The 22,992-nt window shown below is 41.6% G+C and overlaps 3 protein-coding genes across 7 annotated transcripts in view; 1 reads left to right on the top strand and 2 right to left on the bottom strand.

Annotated features, from left to right (window-relative positions):
• Position 1: 1 nt before the first annotated feature.
• Positions 2–9,513, bottom strand: abcf2b (ATP-binding cassette, sub-family F (GCN20), member 2b). Its single transcript, XM_075452930.1, has 15 exons — positions 9,404–9,513; positions 8,469–8,619; positions 8,159–8,371; positions 7,343–7,525; positions 7,055–7,226; positions 6,778–6,873; positions 6,595–6,697; positions 5,194–5,289; positions 4,943–5,062; positions 4,769–4,858; positions 2,035–2,145; positions 1,878–1,940; positions 1,656–1,784; positions 1,020–1,223; positions 2–537 (listed from the first exon to the last, which is right to left on the bottom strand). Exons 2-15 carry the CDS (start codon positions 8,605–8,607, stop codon positions 421–423), a joined length of 1,836 nt encoding a protein of 611 aa, XP_075309045.1. The 5' UTR covers positions 8,608–8,619; positions 9,404–9,513; the 3' UTR covers positions 2–420.
• Positions 9,514–9,876: 363 nt separating this feature from the next.
• On the top strand, positions 9,877–17,104 carry chpf2 (chondroitin polymerizing factor 2). Its single transcript, XM_075452605.1, has 4 exons — positions 9,877–11,060; positions 12,353–12,917; positions 13,601–13,783; positions 15,348–17,104. The coding sequence occupies exons 1-4, from the start codon at positions 10,789–10,791 to the stop codon at positions 16,617–16,619; spliced, it is 2,292 nt and encodes a 763-aa protein (XP_075308720.1). The 5' UTR covers positions 9,877–10,788; the 3' UTR covers positions 16,620–17,104.
• A 2,162-nt stretch (positions 17,105–19,266) lies between these two features.
• smarcd3b (SWI/SNF related BAF chromatin remodeling complex subunit D3b) overlaps positions 19,267–22,992 on the bottom strand; it is an 81,590-nt gene continuing 77,864 nt past the window's right edge. For all 5 annotated transcript variants that reach the window (XM_075452239.1, XM_075452241.1, XM_075452238.1 and 2 more), the window contains one exon: positions 19,267–22,956. In XM_075452239.1, the coding sequence (XP_075308354.1) occupies positions 22,903–22,956 (54 nt within the window). In that variant the 3' untranslated portion in view covers positions 19,267–22,902. The remainder of the gene's footprint in view (positions 22,957–22,992) is intronic.

The following is a 22,992-nucleotide window of genomic DNA, read 5'->3' as shown; positions in this document are numbered from 1 at the left end:
ATGTTGTTTATGCTTCATTTATTCAGACAACCTTTTATTGCATTACACTGTTAAATTATAAGGCAGACCTGCTTTTCTTACACTGGAAAATAAAGAAAAGTCAACTTTTAAATATCATAAAATATGACCTAAAAGCTGCTGCATACATGTTGGGATACAACAACATTTGGAAGAAAAAAAAAAAAAGTTAATTTTTTTTCAATGAAGACAAGCACAATGGAATGCGTTCCAAAATGCACTGAGATGCTTCAGGTGAAGTCAGCCAATCAGAGTGCAGCCTGAGGTGAAGGGGGGAGGGGGGCGGGGTCAGGTTCAGCACTGTCAAATACAGTACGACATGTACGAGAGACGAGTCCAATAAGATGCATAAGAGATCGTTTCAGTGACGGTGTTTCCTCTGAGGGGCTCACTGACGCGGCTTCAGATGTCGTGCTGCTGCTTCTCAATCTTTGTTTTCAAATGGTCCTTGTAGGCCTGGATGCCCTTAGTCCACTTTGTGATGGTCTGATTCTCACACACCCAGATCTCCTGAGCCACCTGCAGGGAGAAAGGTACAGAGGCTTATAGTAACCATGGCTACAACCGGTTTAGAGTCGCCCCCAGTCCAACATCAAATATCGCACTTATAGTAACCATGGCTACAACCGGTTTAGAGTCGCTCCCAGTCCAACATCAAATATCGCACTTATAGTAACCATGGCGACAACCGGTTTAGAGTCGCCCCCAGTCCAACATCAAATATCGCACTTATAGTAACCATGGCTACAACCGGTTTAGAGTCGCCCCCAGTCCAACATCAAATATCGCACTTATAGTAACCATGGCAACAATCACTTTAGAGTCGCTCCCAGTCCCCACTTATGTTTCCTAAATTGTCTTTGTTTGGTTTTGGAAGGAAATGCACTCATGATTTCTTGTGACCTGATTTCTTTTGCCTACTGATGTGGAACACACTTATTGTAAGTCGCTTTGGATAAAAGCGTCTGCAGAATGACTGTAATGTAATGTACATATCATACCTGCTGGATTAGCCTGAAGTCGTGGCTAACCAGCATCATGCCACCGTCAAACTCGTTGATTGCGTCTGCCAGGGCATCGATGGTCTCGATATCCAAGTGATTGGTGGGCTCGTCAAGGAACAGCATGTGAGGGTTCTGCCAAGCCAGCCAGGCAAAACATACCCGGCACTTCTGGCCATCTGACAAGTTCCTGATTGGATTGACCTGGAGGGAGTTTCAGAGTTAAAATAGAATAGAAATACAAAAATACTTTATTCATCCCCCCAATGAGGGAAATTCAAATTAGTCAAGTAGCTCAAAAAAAATTATTAATATTTACAATGATTGTATATTAACAACAACAATAATACAATAAACAATTCTAATAAAAATACTACTAATAAATGATGACTAAATAAATAAAATAAAATAAAAAGCATTAGGTTTAACATTAAATGTATTTTATTTATACAGCCCTTTACAAACAATCATTACGATGTACCAAAGTGCTTTACAGCAGGTAATAAATAAAGAGAAGAAGAAGTAAAAACAAATAAAAACAAAACAGTAAAAGCAATAAAATACAACAAAATAAGTGTCATCATACTACTGGGTATTAAAAGCAATCCTAAACATTAGAGTTTAACATTTTCCAACCTGCTGTTTCCCCGTCAGGCCGTAGCGACCAATGATCTTCCTCATCTCCTCCTTCTCTTTGATGGCGGGGTAACACTTCATCATGTACTCCAGAGGAGACAGGTCGAGCTCCAGCTGCTCGGTCAGATGCTGCAACACAAGCAGGTGCAAAGGGAACGCGTTGAATACAACTGGACTCAAACGACGGGCGCCATCGAGTCCTGACCACGGGCTGAGTTTTACCTGGTGATATCTGCCGATCTTGACGTGAGAATGTTTGCGGATCATGCCATCAGTAGGGAGGAGCTACAAAAAATATATATATAAAAAAGGAGAAAATCTCAATACTTAAGGCACTTTTAAGTCGATGCTGGCTGATGGGATGATATCCTGTACCGACCTCTCCCATAAGCAGCTTCAGCAGAGTGGATTTCCCTGCTCCGTTGGGTCCCACCAGAGCCACCCGGGTGTCCAAGTCGATACCAAACTCCAGGTTTATATATATGTTCGGCTGCGAGAGACACCAAAGCAGCGATATTCAGAACAAAGTCATTAAACGTGCCCATGTGGGAGGCTGTGTGGCTCGACTGCTGCTCACAACTACCACATATTCTGGGATTGTCCCAGGGTAAAAGTCTTCTGGAGGGATGTCCAGGCTTCTTTAAGCACAGTCTTTAACATTCAAATACCCCTGAGCTCTGATGTCTATACCTGGGTCACGTTCCTTTTTTTTTTTTAAATGTAGGAGAGAGATAAAGCTGCTACAAATACTCTTGGTAGCAAGTAAGAAAACAATCACAAGAAGATGGTTTGGAATTACTCTGGAGATATTTAGGATGGGAAAATTGACCTACCAAATAAGACTCCAAAAAAAGGACAAATTTTATCAAATCTGGAACAACTGGATTTCACTCACAGCCCCCACGAGAGCAGACTTCATTTGATCTCACTGGTAATATTTCTTTGTAATTTACTCATTTTATTTGTGACTGATTATCGATGATTATCTCTAAGACAGCAGCGGCAGTTTTGTAACTGTTCTTCCTTCCATTAAGTTATATCAGAATTGTCCATAAGTGAACTTGTGAGCCTCCCCTGGCTCTACTTATTTTGGGCAATTTAATCAACACGGGCTTTAACCCTCTGGACCCCATAGTGGCCACCGCCGGCCGGCATGAAAATACTCGTCTTACTACGGGAAAATGATGTTGCTGAACTGTAACTACACACTTCACTAGTTCACAACTGCTTAATGAACAAATTGTTGTATTAAAATATATATGTTTGTATTCAATTATTTCGAGCTATTGTCATGTTTTTGAGGGATTTCTCTTGGCCGCAGCTTCACGAGCTACAATTATACTTCCTTTGTTTAATATTACCCACCGCAGTGTGCCAAGTGTTACTTTGTAGCTACCAGCTTCGTTCATTATCACTCGATTACCTCAGCCACTCAATTCAAGAAAATGACAGCTCAGAAAAGACTGCGGATGTTTACCTTGAAGGAGACGTTGGCAATTTGCACCGGTTCGCAATTGTCCGACTCGGATTTCAGTGACACTAACCTAAGTTGTAAATGTGATTTAGATAGATTTACAACCTAAATTTGAGACGTAGTGGCCAACCTTGTCACCTACAGCCGTTTTGATTAGCCATTCTAACTCCAGCTGATTTATCGTTAGTTATTTGCGAGCTTACCGGTCAGTGTTCTTCAACAGAGCATACAGACTACACCTAAACTAAGAGATAATAAAGCAAAGATGATGATGATCATTACCTTATCTGTTGGTTACCATTGAAGATCCCGAAATAGTAGTAATAGTTGTAATAATTTCCAAATCCAAGTCCTTCCTTATTTAGCCATGTAATCCAGTGACAGCGCTAGCAAGAGCAACTCGAAACGCTGAACTCCGGAGAGGAAATGTCTAACAAAACTGTAGATTTTTTTTAAAGTCTAACTCCTTGTTTGCTACTGGTAATCTAACTACCTGCCTGGTATAAGTAGCCTACACATATTTCCCGGTTTATGTAAGGCGCCTATCAACAAACATTTCAAGTGATGTCGTGCCTGATTATAATGCGAGAATTTCAAACCGGACCTGTCACCATCATTCGTCCACCAAGTGATAGGCCCAGCATTTAGGTTGCCAGAGTTAGACTACGATCAACTCGATCTTATAAATGTAATTGTGCAAACGTATTTGAAATACTTAATACATTTTGTGGAAAATTGTTTGTGGTAGTCTTGTCATGGTACTGTAGTGAAGTTCTGAAGTGGGCCCAAACTTTTTTTCTCTGAGGAAGGTTACCAAATAGCTGCCCCTATTTCTCTGCATTATAGCCTATCATCTATAATAATAATAATAATAACAACAACAATAATAACTTATATATAATAATATATATATATAATAATATAATATATAATATATATAGCGCTTTTCAAGATACCCAAGGTCGCTTTACATTACATGTAGGCATGTGTGTAAATGTGTGTATGCAAACACCTCAATATGTTATGCAAAATAATACTTAAATATGCCTACAGTACTATAACTATCCATTTCAAGTTAAAAAGAGGAGTGAATATTTATTCAGTCTCAAAATATCCTTTTTGATCCAGTTCAATGGTCGTCTATGAATACATGAATGAATGATTCCTAATGGATCACATATCATTTAAAAGAGCCATTTCCAATCTTTAAATAGAAAGAAACTTGCAATGAACACTTGTCATTAGTTTAAGTTATTCTTGGTTATTTGAAATGTTTCTCAAATTGCCCATTTCTTTCGGAATTCTCAGGAATCTGGAGCATTGTTGTAAAATTCTGTTGGGGTCTAGAGGGTTAAACGGTTAACTGGGTTTCCACCGATGCTACTCCTGTGCAGGTCTATATGTTATCATAGGAGAGTGGGCTCTGCAAGGGACAATCAAAGTCTGAGCCACGATTTGAGACTCCATGGACTCATATGCCCTGATGAATGGTGCAACTCATGTTCTGGATTTAAAACAAGACAAACTGGAGTGTCATACGTGTTCATCTTTACTAGTGAAGTCATGCAGATGTATTCTCCTGTCCATTCCAAATAAACATACAATTTAAAAAAAGACTGTGCATATTAGCCATACTCACTGTGTTGTCGCTGTACTTGAAGCTCACGTTCTGAACCATGATAACAGGAGGAGGAATCTTCCCACAGGGAGGAAAATAAAATGACAGAGTCTGGACGACACAGAGAAAGTCAGTGAGTTTCCATGTGGTGAAAGGTGGAGCAGCCCACTCAGTTACAGTTACACGGCACCGTACCTTGTCATTCGCAACTTTTTCAGTCAAGCCTGACGCCACCATCTTCTGCAGAGTCTTCTCTTTGCTCTGGGCCTGTCGCGCCAGCTTTGCAGAGCCGTGACCAAACCTGGCTATGTAATTCTACAGGAGAGGAACCAGTTTTAACAATAAGTGTAGACGATTCTGCCTCATGTTACCGCTTAAACAAACGGCTTTATTCAGTGTGTTTGTGTGCAGCAGAGACATTCTGCCTCACGGTGGCCCTCGGTTACCTTCATGTGTGTTATCTGGTCCTGCTCCCAGTTGAAGCGCTTCATCTGGTTTTCTTCCAGCTCTTCTCTGGTCTTCACATACTGGTCATAGTTACCCTTAACAAATTTAGATTTGCATGGTCATCCAACTGTACACGGACACACTTAGCAACAACCCACCCCTTGTTTCCTTATTTAGCATCATGAAATCACATATGGCAGACTTCATTCAAGATAACCTCCCTAGGTCTTTCCCCTTCTGGCACAGAGGATCTCAAAGCTACGCCGAGGAGGCCGAGGCTGCTTCAGTCCAGAGTAGGGATGGGCATAATTAATCGATTAATCGATGATTGATCATTAAGAATTTGGTCGACGAAATTCACTATGTTCAATGAACCGAATGTTTTTTTTTTTTTTTTTTAAACAATCCGAATGTAGGTTATTAGTGCATGTCCTCAAACAATGCAATGCATTTCGCTGTGCCACCGACAAAATATGGGCAGCAGGGGGCAACATTTCACCATCACCGTAGAACTAGTTCTACCATGCCTTGCCTAATTTGTTACATGCGACGCGAGCTTCCGTACGTCATCGCCTAGTTCTAATCATGAAGAGGTCGCGGCGAAGTGTGGCGTGGGAACATTTTCGTTTAGAAAATGACATAGTGCACTGCAATCACTGCAATGCATTTACAAATACAATTCATCGACTACTACAATGATGTATCACTTAAACAATGCGCAGCCAAGCCTTGTGATAGACGGTGGTGGTTCATCTTTATCTCAGCCTAGCATCGACTCGGTGTTAGCACAGAGCAGAAGGAGCTGCAGCGCACATCGAGCAGAGAAGATCACCAAACTGACATGCTCCCCATCAGTGCCGTGGAGGGCAAAGGTTTTCAGGACTTAGTACAGTTTCTGGAACCCGAATACACCATGCCGTCAAGACGCACCGTGACGAGGCGGATCGAAACTCATTACAAACAGCGGACGCAGGAGCTGGCTAGTAAGTTGACATTGGCTGGGAAAGCGGCTATAACAACTGACTGCTGGACCGCATTAACGTCAGAGAGTTACATCACGATCACCTATTATTTTTTTATTTTTTTGGAAAGAAATGGCTGATCCGTTATGCGTCTCCCGTTATTGTCTCTGGCTCGCAACTTGAAGCCTCACTCGTTTGTGCTCTTCGTACTAGTTCACGTTTAACTTGTCTTGTTAATAATAAAAAAAAAAACATCCTTGAAGAAAAACTGTTTTTTTGTATTATTTTGCTATATAAGAGTATAGGGCATGATGGGCCTAATTATGCTATTTTTTAATATAAAAATGTTAATGATTAATCGATTATTAATCATTAATTCTCCCGACGATCGACGAAGAAATTTTCATCGAATGCCCATCCCTAGTCCAGAGTTCTTACCGTGTAGTATTTCAGTTTCCTCTGATGAAGGTGGATGATGTTGGTGCAAACTCCATTCAGGAAGTCTTGAGAGTGGGAGATGAGGACGAGGATTCGCCTGAATCTGTAAAGAACCGGAAGTTTGACCAAAGTGTCGGCTGTTTGGATTATCAAAGGTTGTGATTATCAAAGCTGTGAACTCACGATTTGAGCTCCTCCTCCAGCCACACACAGGCATCCAGGTCCAGGTGGTTAGTCGGTTCATCCAGTAACAGCATGAAGGGCTTGATGAACAGAGCTCTGCCATTGAGATTCACAGGACAAGTGCAATTATGAAGATTTATTTCACATTTCAGGAAAGTATCCAAACAGACAAACTTTCCAGCCTTTTATATTAAAGCTTCACACAGTTTTAACCGTGGAATCATCTTATTTTGACACACAAAAACACGCTAAAAACAACCAAGCCTGCCATCTTTACCTGGCCAGAGCAACGCGCATCCTCCATCCTCCACTAAAGTCCTTCAGTTTCTTCTGCTGCATAGCAGCGCTGAAACCCAAGCCGTTGAGGATTCGAGAGGCTCGCATCTCTGCTTTGTCTGCGTCCAGCTCCTCCAGACGCTCATACAGCTCCATCAGCTTCTCACACTCAGCTATGTAGGGGTTAAGATTTAAAAAAAGAAGTTACTTTGGTTTGTCATCACACAGCCAGGCGGCTCAGTGTTTAATATTCACATCAAAAACTTCTGCTTCAAGCATTTCTACTCACAGTCTTCATGGGCAAGCCTCTCTGCCTCCTTCTCCAGCATTATCCTCTGTTCGTCCACTTCCATGACGCACATGAGGGCCGTCTTCTCACTGGGGGCCATTTCCCGGGTCAAGTGGTAGATATCTATGTGCTCCGGAATAGGAATCTCACGATGCCCGATGGCTGACAACAGCATGGATTTTCCTGTGAGAAGAAAGGGAAGGAAAATATTAGGGGTGGACAGAAAAAGAAAAGAAAACAAAAAAAAAATAATAATAATAAAAATTGATTCATGTACATATCGCGATTTTTTTTATATGGGATGATTTTATAAATCGATTTTTCCCTGAATCGATTATATAACGTCATATCCGTGTCCAGAAAAACTTCAATTCATTACATTAAGTTATGTTAAAACTAGCCCACATTTGTGCTGTGTGGACATTTCAATTCATTTTGTAACTGTAAACTTTAAAAAAAAATGCCTCTTTTTGTCTCAGTTGAAATAAATGTCAGCTGCTGGACTGACTGACACAGACTGATGTGCATCGTTTATGGGAACGACATTCATTCCAGAAGTGTATAATTCAACTTTTTTGTTTTTTAAGGAGGAAGAAAATTGCAATTACTGATTATATCGAATCGCAATACTTTCAGAAATTGCAATTATTAAGAATCGTGATACAAATCGAATCGTGACCAAAGCATATCGTCCCACCCCTAGAAAATACTTAGCATTACCTGTTGATATAATCAGTGAAAATGAGTAGTTGGTGTTGCCCATCAGCACGCATAGTGGGAGTTTAGTTAATGAATTTAACAAGAGGAGCCAATTACCTGTGCCATTGAGGCCAATGAGGCCATAGCGTCTGCCCGAGTTGAGCTCCAGGCTGGTGTCCGCTAGCAGCTCTTGACCGTGAAAGGTGAGCGAAAGGCTGCTGATATGGACATCGGTGCTGTTGGGGTGGGAGGCGAGAACACCTGTCACTGCCCGTGCCTCCGTTTTCGCCAGCTCAAACTCATCCAGTTCCTTTGTCAAACTGGCAACACCTGTTAAAGACGATTAAAAAAAATTGTTTAAATGTATTATGTGCTGTCCAGCTTCAAACCATAAAAGATATGTACAGAGACAGAGTGCAACTCTCACCATTGCTGTCTGCGCCGTTTTGTTGCGTTTCTGGTTGATCACTTTCATCATTCATTTCATCGGTTTTCTTGGTGCGCTGGCGGGCTTTGGCAGCCTCCTTCTTCTTTGCTGCCTTCTTTTTAGCCAGATCTGACGGCATGGTTACGCAAAGCTGCTCGAGCAGAAAAAACAAAATGGCAATCAGAGCATCGCACCGAGGTTTTGCTTCAAGAAAAAAGCATCATCGTTGACAATTTATCTGCGTTTCGTGTATTTCAAGGTACTGGGCGTGCTCACAATGTACCGGCCACATCATGAAAGCATGAATCAGACTAATGACTAACAGCTTACATAAACTGAAGGAGAGCCCTGAGCACGCTTGCCGGCTCAATGCCGTGCCGGTAACTGAACTCACGTGTGGCCGATTTAATAAGGCTAACATTAACATAAAACCCCCAACGTTACCACCGGTAAAGCCTAACAGTGGCAATGCCAACCAAACCCGTATTCTGGTTCCTTCAAGTGCCACCTGCCTGTTTGCTAGGTTCCTCAGAATATTAACTCATGATTAGCCCAGCTGTTAGCTGTTAGCCGCTAACGGTGATGCCGCAAACGTTATCGTGACATTTTAATCACCAAAAACGTGAATTGGCCGATGACAGTACCCAACCAGTTCCGTTTGTTGATCATTGTAGAACACATCTCACATCAAGTGAATAACAATTTTAATCAAATGCCCGTTTTCTGCGTTAAACCGTTAGTTAAGCTAACAACGTTAGCTTCAATTGAAAGGCCCCGGTTGGCTAAAGCTAACTTTAACGCAAGGCCCAACCAGCTACGACTAAGTCTAAAAGCGGCAAATTGATGTCTCTAAAGCCGGTCGTTTTCTTAACAGCAGCGGGTATAATTTAGCCATTTAGGTTGTAGTTGTCAGACGCCAAAAATGTCGCTCTTACCTAGATATTACAGCACTTTGTCTCCGGAGCACACGGACGACTCGTGTCCACTTTTCGCCGGGTGAATGTAGCCGCTCGCCGAACCGCCAGACGAACCATATATGGTCAAAAGGGGCGTTGGAAATAAAAGTGTCCTCCTCCTCTCATGGGACTGCAGTAAAATATTATTTCACTGGATTTGTGTCAAATTTTAAAATAGTGAGATTGTGTCATTATTATCTATCACTAATAAAATAAAAGTTTTGTTTTGAAAAAAATTAGTTTAAATAAAAGCTTCTAGGTGTGGTGGATTGATGTCATCTTACTAAGCGTTAACCACATTCGAATAGTTTCTAAATGCACTTTCTGCACATCATTATTATTATTATATATGATTACTATATATTATAATATATAATTATTATTTTGATCGTTGAGGCCTTTGAAGTTGTCTTTGAAAACAGCGCTAGTCGCTGAGCAGCACAGGTCAGTTGGTAGCCGATCAGAGGTGATGCTGCGGCATCAGTGAAGTCTGGTGATGATGAGGCAGGTCGACGTTTCGGGGACGCCGCTTCCACACCGCCTGTATGTGGCAATCGTGTTTTGAGGAAGCGGAGAAACTGAAGAGAGAATGGACGAAATGTTCACGGATGAGCTTGGCGTCTTTTTTACCTGCACAAACGAGGAAAACGGGGATGATATATGCCTTTCCTGTCAGGGTTTGTGGCGGCGGATCGTCGCGTAACTGCACTTAAAACAACGGACGAGATGCTAGCTATGCTAGCTTCCTCTTTAATGTTTATTCTTCCGACACATTTACAGACGACATCATTTTAGATGCGACGGCCAAAAACGTTGTAAAACCGTTGCTTTCGATTCGTTTTAAACACTGGTTGACAGTTAACTCTAACGGTCTAACTCTAACGGTCAACTTTACTAGGTGGCATTTATCGTCCAGCTACCAGTTAGCTGACTTTGGAAGTAGCTATTAGCGTTAACGCTAGCCAAAATTACTTCAGCTAATTAATATTACGTTGGCTCTAAATGGGTTTTAATGCTCAGAGTAACGTTACACAGTGTAGGATGAGTAACCTAACCAACTGAAAGCTACGTTGTTACTGATGTCATAATGCTGTTTGCACTTATTTAGTCTTTTAAAAGCAACACGGTTGTTCACGCCTATAACTACATTGTTAATACATCTTAGATAATAATATTTAGCTTTTTTTAGGTTGAAAACTATCACATCGAATGAGTCTGAAAAAAGAAACTTTTAAGGCAACTTTCTGTCAGTTTCAGCAAACTGATGTCTCCTTTATTTTTGAGCTAATTATTGGTTAAAATGTGCTGAGTTTAGGCAGAAGCACCTCCCCTATTGATCAAGTCTTGCTCATAACTTGCCAGACATGCGTGTCTCCTCGGTTTTGGCCCTGTTCAGGCCTGCTTTACCCCTGATCCTCGGGCTGTCCCTGGGATGCAGTCTCAGCCTTTTGATGGTGTCCTGGACGCAGGGGGACACGGACGACCCCTGCAGAGATGAGCTGGGCAAAGGCAGGCATTTCCTGGGCAGGAGAGACGCCTTCAGAGATGCTAGAGATGGAGATGGAAATGAGGACTTCCAGCCACGTGTCGTGCCTTATCACAAGGACCCAAACAAGCCACACAAGAAAGTCCTGAGGTGAGAAAGGTCTCTGTTTCCAGGTGTTCAGAGTAGCCGTCACAGCTCTCAGTTAAATGTGCAGATTTTTCCTTGTTGAGGTCTTACATTTCCAGATTTGCTCTGCAGATAATTTGCATCCTCGTGATTTACACTAGTTAATTAGCTGTTTATATGCTTGTATTTAATTCTTATTTGCCGAAATCTATCTACGGATGAGACATAACTGTAACGTTTTACTTGAACTTTTACTATTTTTATTCTTTTGTATATTATTTAGATATCTTTATACTGTCTTTTGTGTATCCAAAGCCAAGAGCTCCTGAACTAAATTTCATTATGCATAGTGACAATAAAGATTCTTGATGATTCTTGATGATAATTCCATGTCAAACCCTTTTAAATGTTGAGACCAGATTTGTTGACTCAATTCTTTTTGAGTCATTGTTAAAGTGTTACATTTTCAGATTTGCTCTGCAGATAATTTGCATCCTCGTGATTTACACGAGTTAATTAGCTGTTTATATAATAATAATAAAATTAATAATACATTTTATTTACAATGCACTTTACATTTACAACAAAATCTCAAAGTGCTACAGTGGGATAAAAGACAAATATTAAGATCAAAAGCAGGGACAGTAAAATGCAAATAAAATGCACGAATAAAAGTAGTGAGTCCTTAAAATGCAAAAAGAAATAAAAACAGGACAGAGTATTTAAAGGGAGATCATTAAAAACATTGTGTAAAAAGAAAGGTTGTATATGTGCTTATTATATATATTATATATTATATGTGTATATTATATATGCTTGTATTTAATTCTTATTTGCAGAAATCTATCTATAGATGAGACATAATTCATGTTCAAAACCTTTTAAATGTTGAGACCAGATTTGTTGACTCAATTCTTTTTGAGTTATTGTTAAAGTGTTACATTTTCAGATTTGCTCTGCAGGTAATTTGCATCCTCATGATTTACACTAGTTAATTAGCTGTTTATAGGCTTATATTTAATTCTTATTTGCAGAAATCTATCTATAGATGAGACATAATTCATGTTCAAACCCTTTTAAATGTTGAGACCAGATTTGTTGACTCAATTCTTTTTGAGTCATTGTTAAAGTGTTACATTTTCACTAGATTTACACTAGTTAAGAAGCTGTTTATAGGCTTATATTTAATTCTTATTTGCAGAAATCTATCTACAGATGAGACATAATTCATGTTCAAACCCTTTTAAATGTTGAGACCAGATTTGTTGACTCAATTCTTTTTGTTTTTGTTGTTGGCTCTGATTTCCTGTCCCCAGAACCCGATATATCCACACCGAACTGGGCATCAGAGAGCGACTGCTGGTGGGCGTGCTCACCTCTCGGGCCACGCTCAACACGCTGGCCGTGGCGGTGAACCGCACCGTTGCCCACCACTTCCACCGCACCTTCTTCTTCACGGGCCTGCGCAGCCCCAAGGTGCCTCACGGCATGACCGTGGTTGCCCACGGCGACGACCGGCCGGTGTGGCTGATGTACGAGACGGTGCGCCACCTGCACCGGCACTACGGCTCAGACTACGACTGGTTCCTGTTAGCCCAGGATGACACTTACATGCAGGCGGCCCGTCTCTCCGAGCTGGTGGGCCACCTCACTGCGGGCCAGGACCTGTACATGGGCAGGGCCGAGGAGTTCATCGGCGGGGAGGAGAAGGCACGCTACTGCCACGGGGGTTATGGCTACCTGCTGTCCCGCAGTCTGCTGGCCCGCCTGCAGCCGCATCTGGACACCTGCCGCAATGACATCCTCAGCGTGAGGCCTGATGAGTGGCTGGGCCGCTGCATTATCGACTACCTGGGTCTGAGCTGCGTGGAGGTGCACCAGGTAACAGCAGAATCCTTATTCTTAGGTTAGGTTGATTTATTCTTTATATTATCTGGATATAAAGCCAGCAGAGCTCTTAGATCCAAGGACTCAGGTCAGCTGGTCCAGTCCAGAGTCCAGACTAAACATGGAGAAGCAGCATTTAGCTGTTATGCTGCAAACAAGTGGAACAAACTGCCAGTGGAGATTAAACTTTCACCAAATGGAGACATTTTTAAATCCAGGTTAAAAACATTTCTGTTCTCATGTGTCTATGCATGAAATCTGCACGATATCTTTGAACTTATCCGGACTGTTGCTCGTTTTTAAATTCATTTAAATGATTTTATTTGTTTCTCTTTATATTCTTTTATGTATTTTTAATGCTTCTTCCACTCCCTGCTGCAATGCTTTTATTTTATGTGAAGCACTTTGAAGCTTACAAATACTAGGTACATATATTTTTATATTTTTACATTTATTACTTTATTTTATTATTATTATATTTTTTGTTTTTATGGCCAAATTCCTCGTGATGTAAAAATTACTTGGCAATAAAACCTTTTCTGATTCTGATTCTTCAATTGTTTTGTACATGAAATGTGCTATACAAATAAATTTGATTTGATTTGATTTATTCATTGTCCTTTTTATACGCTCGATTGGGAATAATAAACATTTCTTTTCATCGTCGACCCTGACAGGAGATGACGTATCGCTACTTTGAGCTGGGGAAGAACGCAGATCCGGAGCGGGAGGACAGCGTTCAGTTTAAAAACGCCATCACCGTTCACCCCGTGTCCGAGCCGAACCTCATGTACCGCCTGCACAAGCGCTTCAGCCACATCGAGCTGGAGTGGACCTACCAGCAGATTCAGCAGCTCCAGGTTCGTAATACTTCAGCATGTTGCATTTCAGATGGGACTGAATGTACCGTTTGTTCTCTCTGCCCCTCCCTCTGTGAGCGCCAAGCCAGAAACTGCTAACTGACACATTATTTATACAGACTACAAAGCCAAGCTGAGGTGTTTTGTTGGGACTCGTAAGTGTTGCATTCCAGTTTCATCTAATAGTGAGAATGCTTTAAGGCATTCTCACTATTAAGTTCCTGTTTCTCTTTATTGTTATTATTCCGCCAGTTTTCGGCACCTAACTACTCCTGTATACTTTCAGCTATTTCTACAATTTTGGTATCAAAACGTTCAGCTCTTTCAGCAGATTCCTGCTATCATGTTTGGTGTTTTTAACTTTTACACCTTTTTAAGATATTCTACTTTTATTCAAATTTTCCCGTCATTCAAATGAATGGAAACTGCTTTCAGCTCTTCCAAATCATCTTCCTCTTTCCAACCTAACTACTCCTGCATGCTTTCAGCTAGAGACACCATTCAAACTTTAAATGGGTCACAAGACATTCAGCTATTACCAACTGTTTCAGCTTTTTCAAATCTTCAGCCAATGTTGAAATATGACAGTTTCAAAAACATGAACATTTTGCTCCTTCTTGATTTTTATGAATGAGCACACAGTTGAGTGCGTGCTGATAAGTTTCAAATTTTTCATTTTTTTCAAACAAATTCCTCTAACTTTCTTACAGTTTAACTTAGAGAAATAATTTATACCTTAAAATGTAGGAACATTTGTCCTCTTTCAGCCAATGTAACTACTAAAGAGCTCACATTTACAGAATTTCAGCTATGAGCCTTCAACCGAGATCAACCTCTCAAATTCTCTGACTAACTCCAATTTTAAGTTTGGTAGTACACAAAAATCACAAAATTCCTTCAACCAACACCTCAGCAACAGTTTTTACTGCTAAAATTGAACTATTTTCAGCTTTTTTTTAGCATGGTCAGCTATCCCCATTCAGCTCATAAACATTCTCACTGCTGTTTCACAGGAACAGCTCTTTCTTGTTCTCAGAATGTTTGGACTTGGCTTTAGATGCAACTAAAACCACAACGCGATCAGACACACTGGAAAAAAATGCCCCTCCAAAAATAAGTAAGAAAAACAACAAATAAAAGACGTTTTTGCTTGAAATAAGCAAATAAATCTGCCAATGGAACTAGTGAAAATCGGCTTGTCAAGATTTCTTGAAATAAGATGTGATATTTAGGACTTTTCAGATAAAAGTGATCTTGAAATTAGCTTAAAAACCTCTTCAAATGAAAAAAAAGCTTGTTTCATATGATATGTGACTCAAAACAATTTGTTTGCAAGACTTTTTCATTTAACAAGATATTCCAGATGTATCGTCTTCAGACAAGTCCCTATATCTGGCTGAAATAGTACTTGTTAGGCAGTTGTGTCTTACATTAAGTGTAATGAGATATTTTGAGGAGAAATTAGACAAATATACTCGGTAAGACTTTGATTTTTTCCAGTGCACAGTTCTTTTTACTTTAATTTGATATGTGATCAGGCTTTCTGTGTGTGTGTGCTGCTCAGATGCAGATCAGTAACCTGAGTGACCTGACGCCCGAGGGCAAAGCTGGGGTCGTGTGGCCCGTGGGCATCAACCCTCCTTTCAAACCCAAGACCCGCTTTGAAGTCATAAACTGGGATTACTTCACAGAAGAGCACATCTACTCGTGCACCGACGGCTCGCCAAAGTGCGAGATGAGAGGGGCCGACCGGGCGGACGTCAGCGCAATCCTGGAGATCGCCGTGGAGCGCCTGAACGAGTGCTACCAGCCGCAGCTCCGCTTCCGCAAGCAGCGTTTACTCAACGGGTACCGGCGCTTCGACCCCACCCGCGGGATGGAGTACGTGCTGGACCTGGCGCTGGAGGCCTTCACGCAGAAAGGCCACAGCCAGGTCATCGCCAAGCGGGTCAACCTGCTGCGGCCCCTCAGCGCGGTGGAGATCATCCCCATGCCGTACGTGACGGAGGCCACGCGGGTGCAGGTCATCCTCCCCGTCACCGCCCAGGACCAGGACTACGTGGGGAACTTCCTCGACATGTACGTGATGAACACCTTGGACGCCCACGACAACGTTTTACTGACCTTCCTGTTCATCTACGACCCCTTCGACGCGCAGCGCGTCAGCCAGACCGACGTGTTTGCCGGCATCAAAGCCATGATCGGCGAGGTGGAGAAGCGCTACGGCGACGTGAAGATCCCCTGGATCAGCGTGAAGACCGAGGTGCCCTCGCAGGTCAAGCTGATGGACATCATCTCCAAGAAGCACCCTGTGGACACGCTGTTTTTCCTGGCGAGCGTGTGGACGGAGGTCAACGCCGACTTCCTGAACCGCTGCAGAATGAACGCCATCAGCAACTGGCAGGTTTTCTTCCCCGTCCACTTCCAGGAGTACAACCCGGCCGTGATGTACCGCGACCAGCAGCCCTCCGCCTCCTCCGCCTTCGCCTCCGAGACGCTGCGCGACGGCCACTTCGACCGCCACGTTTTCGAGGAGGCCTGCTTTTACAACGCGGACTACATGAGCGCGCGGACAAAGATGGCCGCCGACATCTTGGACAACGAGGAGCTGCTGGAGAGCATGGACGTGTACGACATCTTTGTGCGCTACTCGGGCCTGCACGTGTTCCGGGCCGTGGAGCCGTCGCTGGTCCAGAAATACGTCAGGCGGGCGTGCAACCCCCGCTTCAGCGAGGACATCTACCACCGCTGCGTGCTCAGCAACCTGGAGAGTCTGGGGTCGCGCTCGCATCTCGCCATGGCTCTGTTCGAGCAGGACCAGGCCAACAGCACGTAGAGGAGGGGCCGCCGGGGCCTCGAGATACTGAAGGACACGCCGCGTCTCTCCTTAAAACACGTCGGGATGCACCTAAAACTAAACGGAGCACTTGGGTTGAGCAGATGCGTGCCGATTCTTCGCCGCTCGGTACGGAAACTTTGGACTGGAGGTCTGTAACTTTCAAACGTGTAATATCTAAGCGACGATGAGTAACGAACAAACTGAGAACATACTGTGACTCGTGTTCCTGCTGTTGACGTTTTCTCTTATTTGACGTTGAGCGACAGTATTTATATTCCATATTTTTACGATTTCAGTGTTTGATGTAATACATGAACAAAGGCCTTTATTATTAATAGTTATATATATATATAAAACTTGAGCCATAAGTCTTCCTTTGTGAGGATGTTAAAATAATACTGAAGCTTGAGCCATCGGCTGCCTTTTCTTTTAAATATAGTCTTTTTTTTAAGAGGGATTAAAGAGTGATGTTTCCACTCAGAGTCGTCTCTTTCTCGTTCATACTGTGTGGAAACCTCAGGGTCTCATCTGTCTCATTAGCTGCTCCTGAAGGTGTTTGCTCGCTGCTCGGCAGCGTTGAAGAAGGCTGCGGAAACAATGGCGTGCTCAGATTCCGTTTAACGCGCCTCTCGGGAAAAAATGCCCCTCCAAAAATAAGTAAAAAAACAACAAATAAAAGACGTTTTTGCTTGAAATAAGCAACAAAATCTGCCAATGGAACTAGTGAAAATCAGCTTGTCAAGATTTTTCTTGAAATAAGATGTGATATTTAGGATTTTTGAGATAAAAGTGATCTTGAAATTAGCTTAAAAACCTCTTCAAATGTAAAAAAAAGCTTGTTTCATATGATATGTGACTCAAAACAATTTGTTTTCAAGACTTTTTCATTTAACAAGATATTCAAGATGTATTGTCTTCAAACAAGTCCCTATATCTGGCTGAAATACACTGGAAAAAGCAAAGTCTTACCAAGTATATTTGTCTCATTTCTAGTTAAAATATCTAATTTCACTTAATATAAGACACAACTGCCTAACAAGTACCATTTCAGCCAGATATAGGGACTTGTTTGAAGACAAAACATCTGGAATATCTTGTTAAATGAAAAAGTCTTGAAAACAAATTGTTTTGAGTCGGATTTCATATGAAACAAGCTTTTTTTTTACATTTGAAGAGGTTTTTAAGCTAATTTCAAGATCACTTTTATCTCAAAAGTCCTAAATATCACATCTTATTTCAAGAAATCTTGACAAGCTGATTTTCACTAGTTCCATTGGCAGATTTTTTGCTTATTTCAAGCAAAAACGTCTTTTATTTGTTGTTTTTTTACTTATTTTTGGAGGGGCATTTTTTCCAGTGTTGTACTTGTTAGGCAGTTGTGTCTGATATTAAGTGTAATGAGATATTTCAACTAGAAATGAGACAAATATACTTGGTAAGACTTTGATTTTTTTTCCAGTGTAAAAGCTGAACTGCCTGGAGGCAGCGAACAGTTTGTTCCTAAGCCGTCCACCCCGCCTCGTCTCCTCGCATTAAGTCAGCAAATCTTTTCCCCTCCCCTCCGTGGGCCTCCCTGAGTTTTGGCGAGCGTCCTGCGCACACGTCTGAGGCGAGAAAAGTGAACCCAGTGCCCAGAGGGAGGGTCCTGTGGACGTAGGCAAGGTGCGGCCCCGTGTAGGTGGTTAAACCTGACGGGGAGATGGAAGAACGAGGTGAATATAGTTTCCCTCAGCCCCCCCGGAGGAAAAAACGCCTCCATGTGAGGAGTCCCGGGCTCAGGAGAAGAGTGCAGCAGCAGCAGAATGAAAGAGGCTCTTTCTGAGGAGGTTACACAGGCCGGCTGCAGCCGACGGAGCAAAGGAAGCCCTCCACCTGCTGCCCCCGAACAATAAAATGCCTGTCTGCCCCCTCTGGAGAGCGCCTCGCTGGGGCAGGAAACATAAAGTCAACACTTTGCATGTGCAGAACGTGAAAAGTGCTCTTTTAGTGCAGAAATGCTGTGAGCCCGGCACGATCTGCTGCCTTTAAGCAACAGAATTGAATGATTAATGGCTGACACGGAGGTGCTCTGAGCTCAGTGTGTCATCAGGTCTCTTAAACTTACGGGACGTGCGCAGGTGCCAGCAAAACCACGGCTGCACGGATATTTAGGAGGAAACTCAAAGCCAAGTTCTTTCTGCTGTTTTTCCCTTAAAGGTGCCAAAATGTGTTCTGAACATGAGAAATAAAGTTATGGGGGAGGCATTAGAGGAGAAAATTATTGTATTTCTAACCTCTAAACTTCCCTTACATTAAAGCATTTATTAAATAGTGATTAAATGTGAAAATCAAGCTAAACGAGGTGTGTAAATCTCAAAAATGGCCAAAATTTGCCCTTTGACCCAAAATGGCCGCCTCCTACATTTTAGAGCATACCTCCAAGAGACTTTTATTCTTGATTTAATCTGAAAAATAATAGTGAAATCCTTCAGTTCCAATAATATGTAATGTAATAAATGTGATGTGTGGTGAAAGAAAGCGATAAAAACTCCACATTTCGGTGTGTTTTACAACCTTTTGGTCACATTTCAGAACATTTGCCGTGACATCGGACGGATATGGAAAAGAGCCTTTAAAAGAGCAGCTCATTTCGGCCATTAAAGGAAATATTTGAAAGGAATGCATTTATTTCATAGTATTAAATGTATACAAAACATTTTTGTTGTTTTAATCTGATTTTACAGGTCGTATTAAACCGGATTAAACCAACAGCACACTGACACACCCACCAACGAGTGTCACAAACCAAACATCAGCCGGATAGTTACCCCAGTTTCACCTATGTTTGGGGTTCCTGTGTCTGTTAAAATGCAGTAGAGTTCATATGTTAGACCAGATATACACCTGGCCTCATTATCAAGGTAAGAAACATCTCTAAATTGCATTTTAAAGCCCAAACTAGCAATTTTTAGATGCCTGGAAATGTGTTTTAACACTTTAGAGCCCTAAACTTTTGCGAAAAAAATGTTGTTTTTTTTAAGAAAAGTAACAGAAATCTGAATTTGAACTATTGGAATTAATAATTTGAGACAGCTAAATGACATTTAAACCCGGCTATTAGTCTAATTAGTGCCAAATTAAACCGATTGGCTTTGTTTCTGCAGCTTTAAGAGCTTTAAGAGGCTCGGTTTTGCTGTATTTACACCGTATAAAGATGGAAAAAAGACACTTGAAATGTCATGGCTTTTACAAACTTTGGCAAGCGCTTCTTTATTTACATCCAGGCTGTCTTGCAGTGTCACAGCTGTTTTCCCTTTTTCTTTTTTTCTTCTTCTGCAGAACGTCGTCACCAGACCCGTTACAGATACACACGGAGTATACTATAATCTTCTCGCCGGTGACCCTCAGTGTAAACAGAGAGAAAGAGCAGCTCCCACTCATCAGGAAAAAAGAACATGCAGGGATTGAGACAAACATGTCGACAGTACACCAGGGTTCAGTAACAGAAGACAAGAGGAGTTGTGAAAGATTCTGACAGCGAGCCGCTCAAAGCTGAGGAGTTGCAGCTCCAGTTTCCTCCACCAGAGGGGGCTACTGATTCAGTGACAACATGAGCTGCCTGGCCATGAAAAGAAAAATCACTCCAGGTCAGACACAGGACCAAAAGATACTACCTAGGACTACTGTTTCTCCTCTATAGAGTGCAGTTAATATAACTTAATAACAAAAAACACAGCTCAGAAAAATCACACCTACAGTTAGTTGCTGGTAGGGCATTCAGTCATTTTTGGCAAACAAAGTTTCCAGAAGGCATTTCAACAAATGTGCGCTCGTCACACACACACACACACACACACACTGCTATGCCGGCTTTTTATATTTACACGGACTGCCTGGTCAGATGTATTAATCAATGTCCATGGAGCATGCATAGGTCATCGTGAAATCACTTTTTATGTACGCTGGGTTAATAAAAGAGGGTCTCACCCGTGACGAAGACAGTCCCGACAAAGAGTTACAGCACAGTGCAAAGAACCCCCCCGAGAAGGTTTAAAACTAGCTGATCAAAGAAAACAAAACAAAAAATCCTTCATCTGACAGAACAACATATACATACAAGTTCGAGTGTGGATAAAAAACGGTGTAAAATGAGATTATAACGTGTGTTACAGCTGCTGAGACTGAGACTGAGAGTGAGGGAGGTCGCTCTTTGTTGCAGCTCCCACGACGGACGAGGGATGGACCGAAAATAAACCACCCCGAAAGCCAAGAAAGCACACAGAGGAACACTAACATTCCTGCCCTACTAATTAAAAACTCATGGAGCTCCCATACTGCAACATGTAACAACACACACACACACACACACATCTGTCGTATACTGTACAGCTGGCCCTCTGAAGGGGACACGAACGTATTTACATTCACATCTCTACAAAAGAAAAAAAGCTTCATTTTCCTGTTGTTTTTTTTTTTTTTTTTAGTTTGTTTGTAACATAAAAAAAATGGAGAAACGGACAAAATACCACAAACCTGGGCTTTTAAAGGTCATGGAAAGCATTTGGGACATTTGGGACTACCCAGATCCGCCCTCTTAGGACATCACGTTTCGTCCCAGCTCCTTACGCACTTATTTGTTTCTAAATTGTCTTCCCATTTGTCTCTGTACCTAACTTACTCTAGCACTAGTTATGCTCTTAGCTGTTTGGTTTTGGAAGGAAATGCACTTATGATTTCTTGTGACCTGAAGTTCTTTTGCCTACCGATGTGGAACACACTTATTAAACAACAAATAAAAGACGTTTTTGCTTGAAATAAGCAAAAAAAATCTGCCAATGGAACTAGTGAAAATCAGCTTGTCAAGATTTCTTGAAATAAGATGTGATATTTGGGACTTTAGAGTTAAAAGTGATCTTGAAATTAGCTTAAAAACCTCTTCAAATGTCAAAAAAAGCTTGTTTCATGATATGCGACTCAAAACAATTTGTTTTCAAGACTTTTTCATTTAACAAGATATTCCAGATGTATTGTCTTCAAACAAGTCCCTATATCTGGCTGAAATGGTACTTGTTAGGCAGTTGTGTCTTATATTAAGTGTAATGAGATATTTGGACTAGAAATGAGACAAATATACTTGGTAAGACTTTGATTTTTTCCAGTGTATTTCAGCCAGATATAGGGACTTGTTTGAAGACAATACATCTGGAATATCTTGTTAAATGAAAAAGTCTTGAAAACAAATTGTTTTGAGTCACATATTTTTTGCCTCCCTTCATATCACTGCGTTCAGCCACCTACACTGGAAAAAATGCCCCTCCAAAAATAAGTAAAAAAACAAAAAATACAAGACTTTTTGCTTGAAATAAGCAAAAAAATCTGCCAATGGAACTAGTGAAAATCGGCTTGTCAAGATTTCTTGAAATAAGATGTGATATTTAGGACTTTTGAGATAAAAGTGATCTTGAAATTAGCTTAAAAACCTCTTCAAATGTAAAAAAAAAAAGCTTGTTTCATGTGAAATATGACTCAAAACAATTTGTTTTCAAGACTTTTTCACTTAACAAGATATTCCAGATGTATTGTCTTCAAACGAGTCCCTATATCTGGCTGAAATGGTGCTTGTTAGGCAGTTGTGTCTGATATTAAGTGTAATGAGATATTTTAACTAGAAATGAGACAAATATACTTGGTAAGGCTTTGATTTTTTCCAGTGTTGTAAGTCGCTTTGGATAAAAGCGTCTGCAGAATGACCATAATGTAATGTAATGTAATTTACCGATCAGATTATTTAAGCCCGGCTCGGTGCTTTTTGTCCGCTTCTGCTTCAGTGATCATGTTCTCTTCTGTTTGTTGCAACCTTTGGTAACACCTTCAGAGCATCAACTTGCAAAATACAAGAAAAAAGAGGCAGTGAGCGACAAATCGGTCGAAGTTACGAGTTTTTTCCTCCGTTTCGCAGAGCTGATAATGGGATGATTTCTGGCCAATCAGACACGTTCTGTTACCCTAAATGACAACGAAGCCCGTCAGCGTGCCGCACTGTAACCTCAGCTTTGCTGGTGTGATTGGTTAACCTTTTAAAAAAAACAACCTTTGAGTCGATGATGTCGACAGTGACGTCTGGACCCCCCCTTCTCATTTAGGCCTTAATTTAACTTCAAAACACTGGTACGGAATTGGATGTTGAAGACTTTTAACACTTCTTTTAAAGGTTTTCACCAGACTTTGGCCTCACGCACACACACACACACGCACACACGCAGCTCTAAAGTCAGACGCAGAACTTCCGGAGGGTCTCTGCTTAGGTGTTGCGGACCGCTAAGGCCTGTTCCAGCTCCTGTCTCCTCTGCTGGATCTGTGGCGAGGAGAAGAGAAGTGAAAACAGGAACAT

The sequence above is a fragment of the Odontesthes bonariensis genome, chromosome 20, assembly GCF_027942865.1.
Source record: "Odontesthes bonariensis isolate fOdoBon6 chromosome 20, fOdoBon6.hap1, whole genome shotgun sequence".
Classification (NCBI taxonomy): domain Eukaryota; kingdom Metazoa; phylum Chordata; class Actinopteri; order Atheriniformes; family Atherinopsidae; genus Odontesthes; species Odontesthes bonariensis.
The sequence above is the reverse complement of the archived record's forward strand: the minus strand, read 5'-3'. Positions and strand labels throughout refer to the sequence as shown.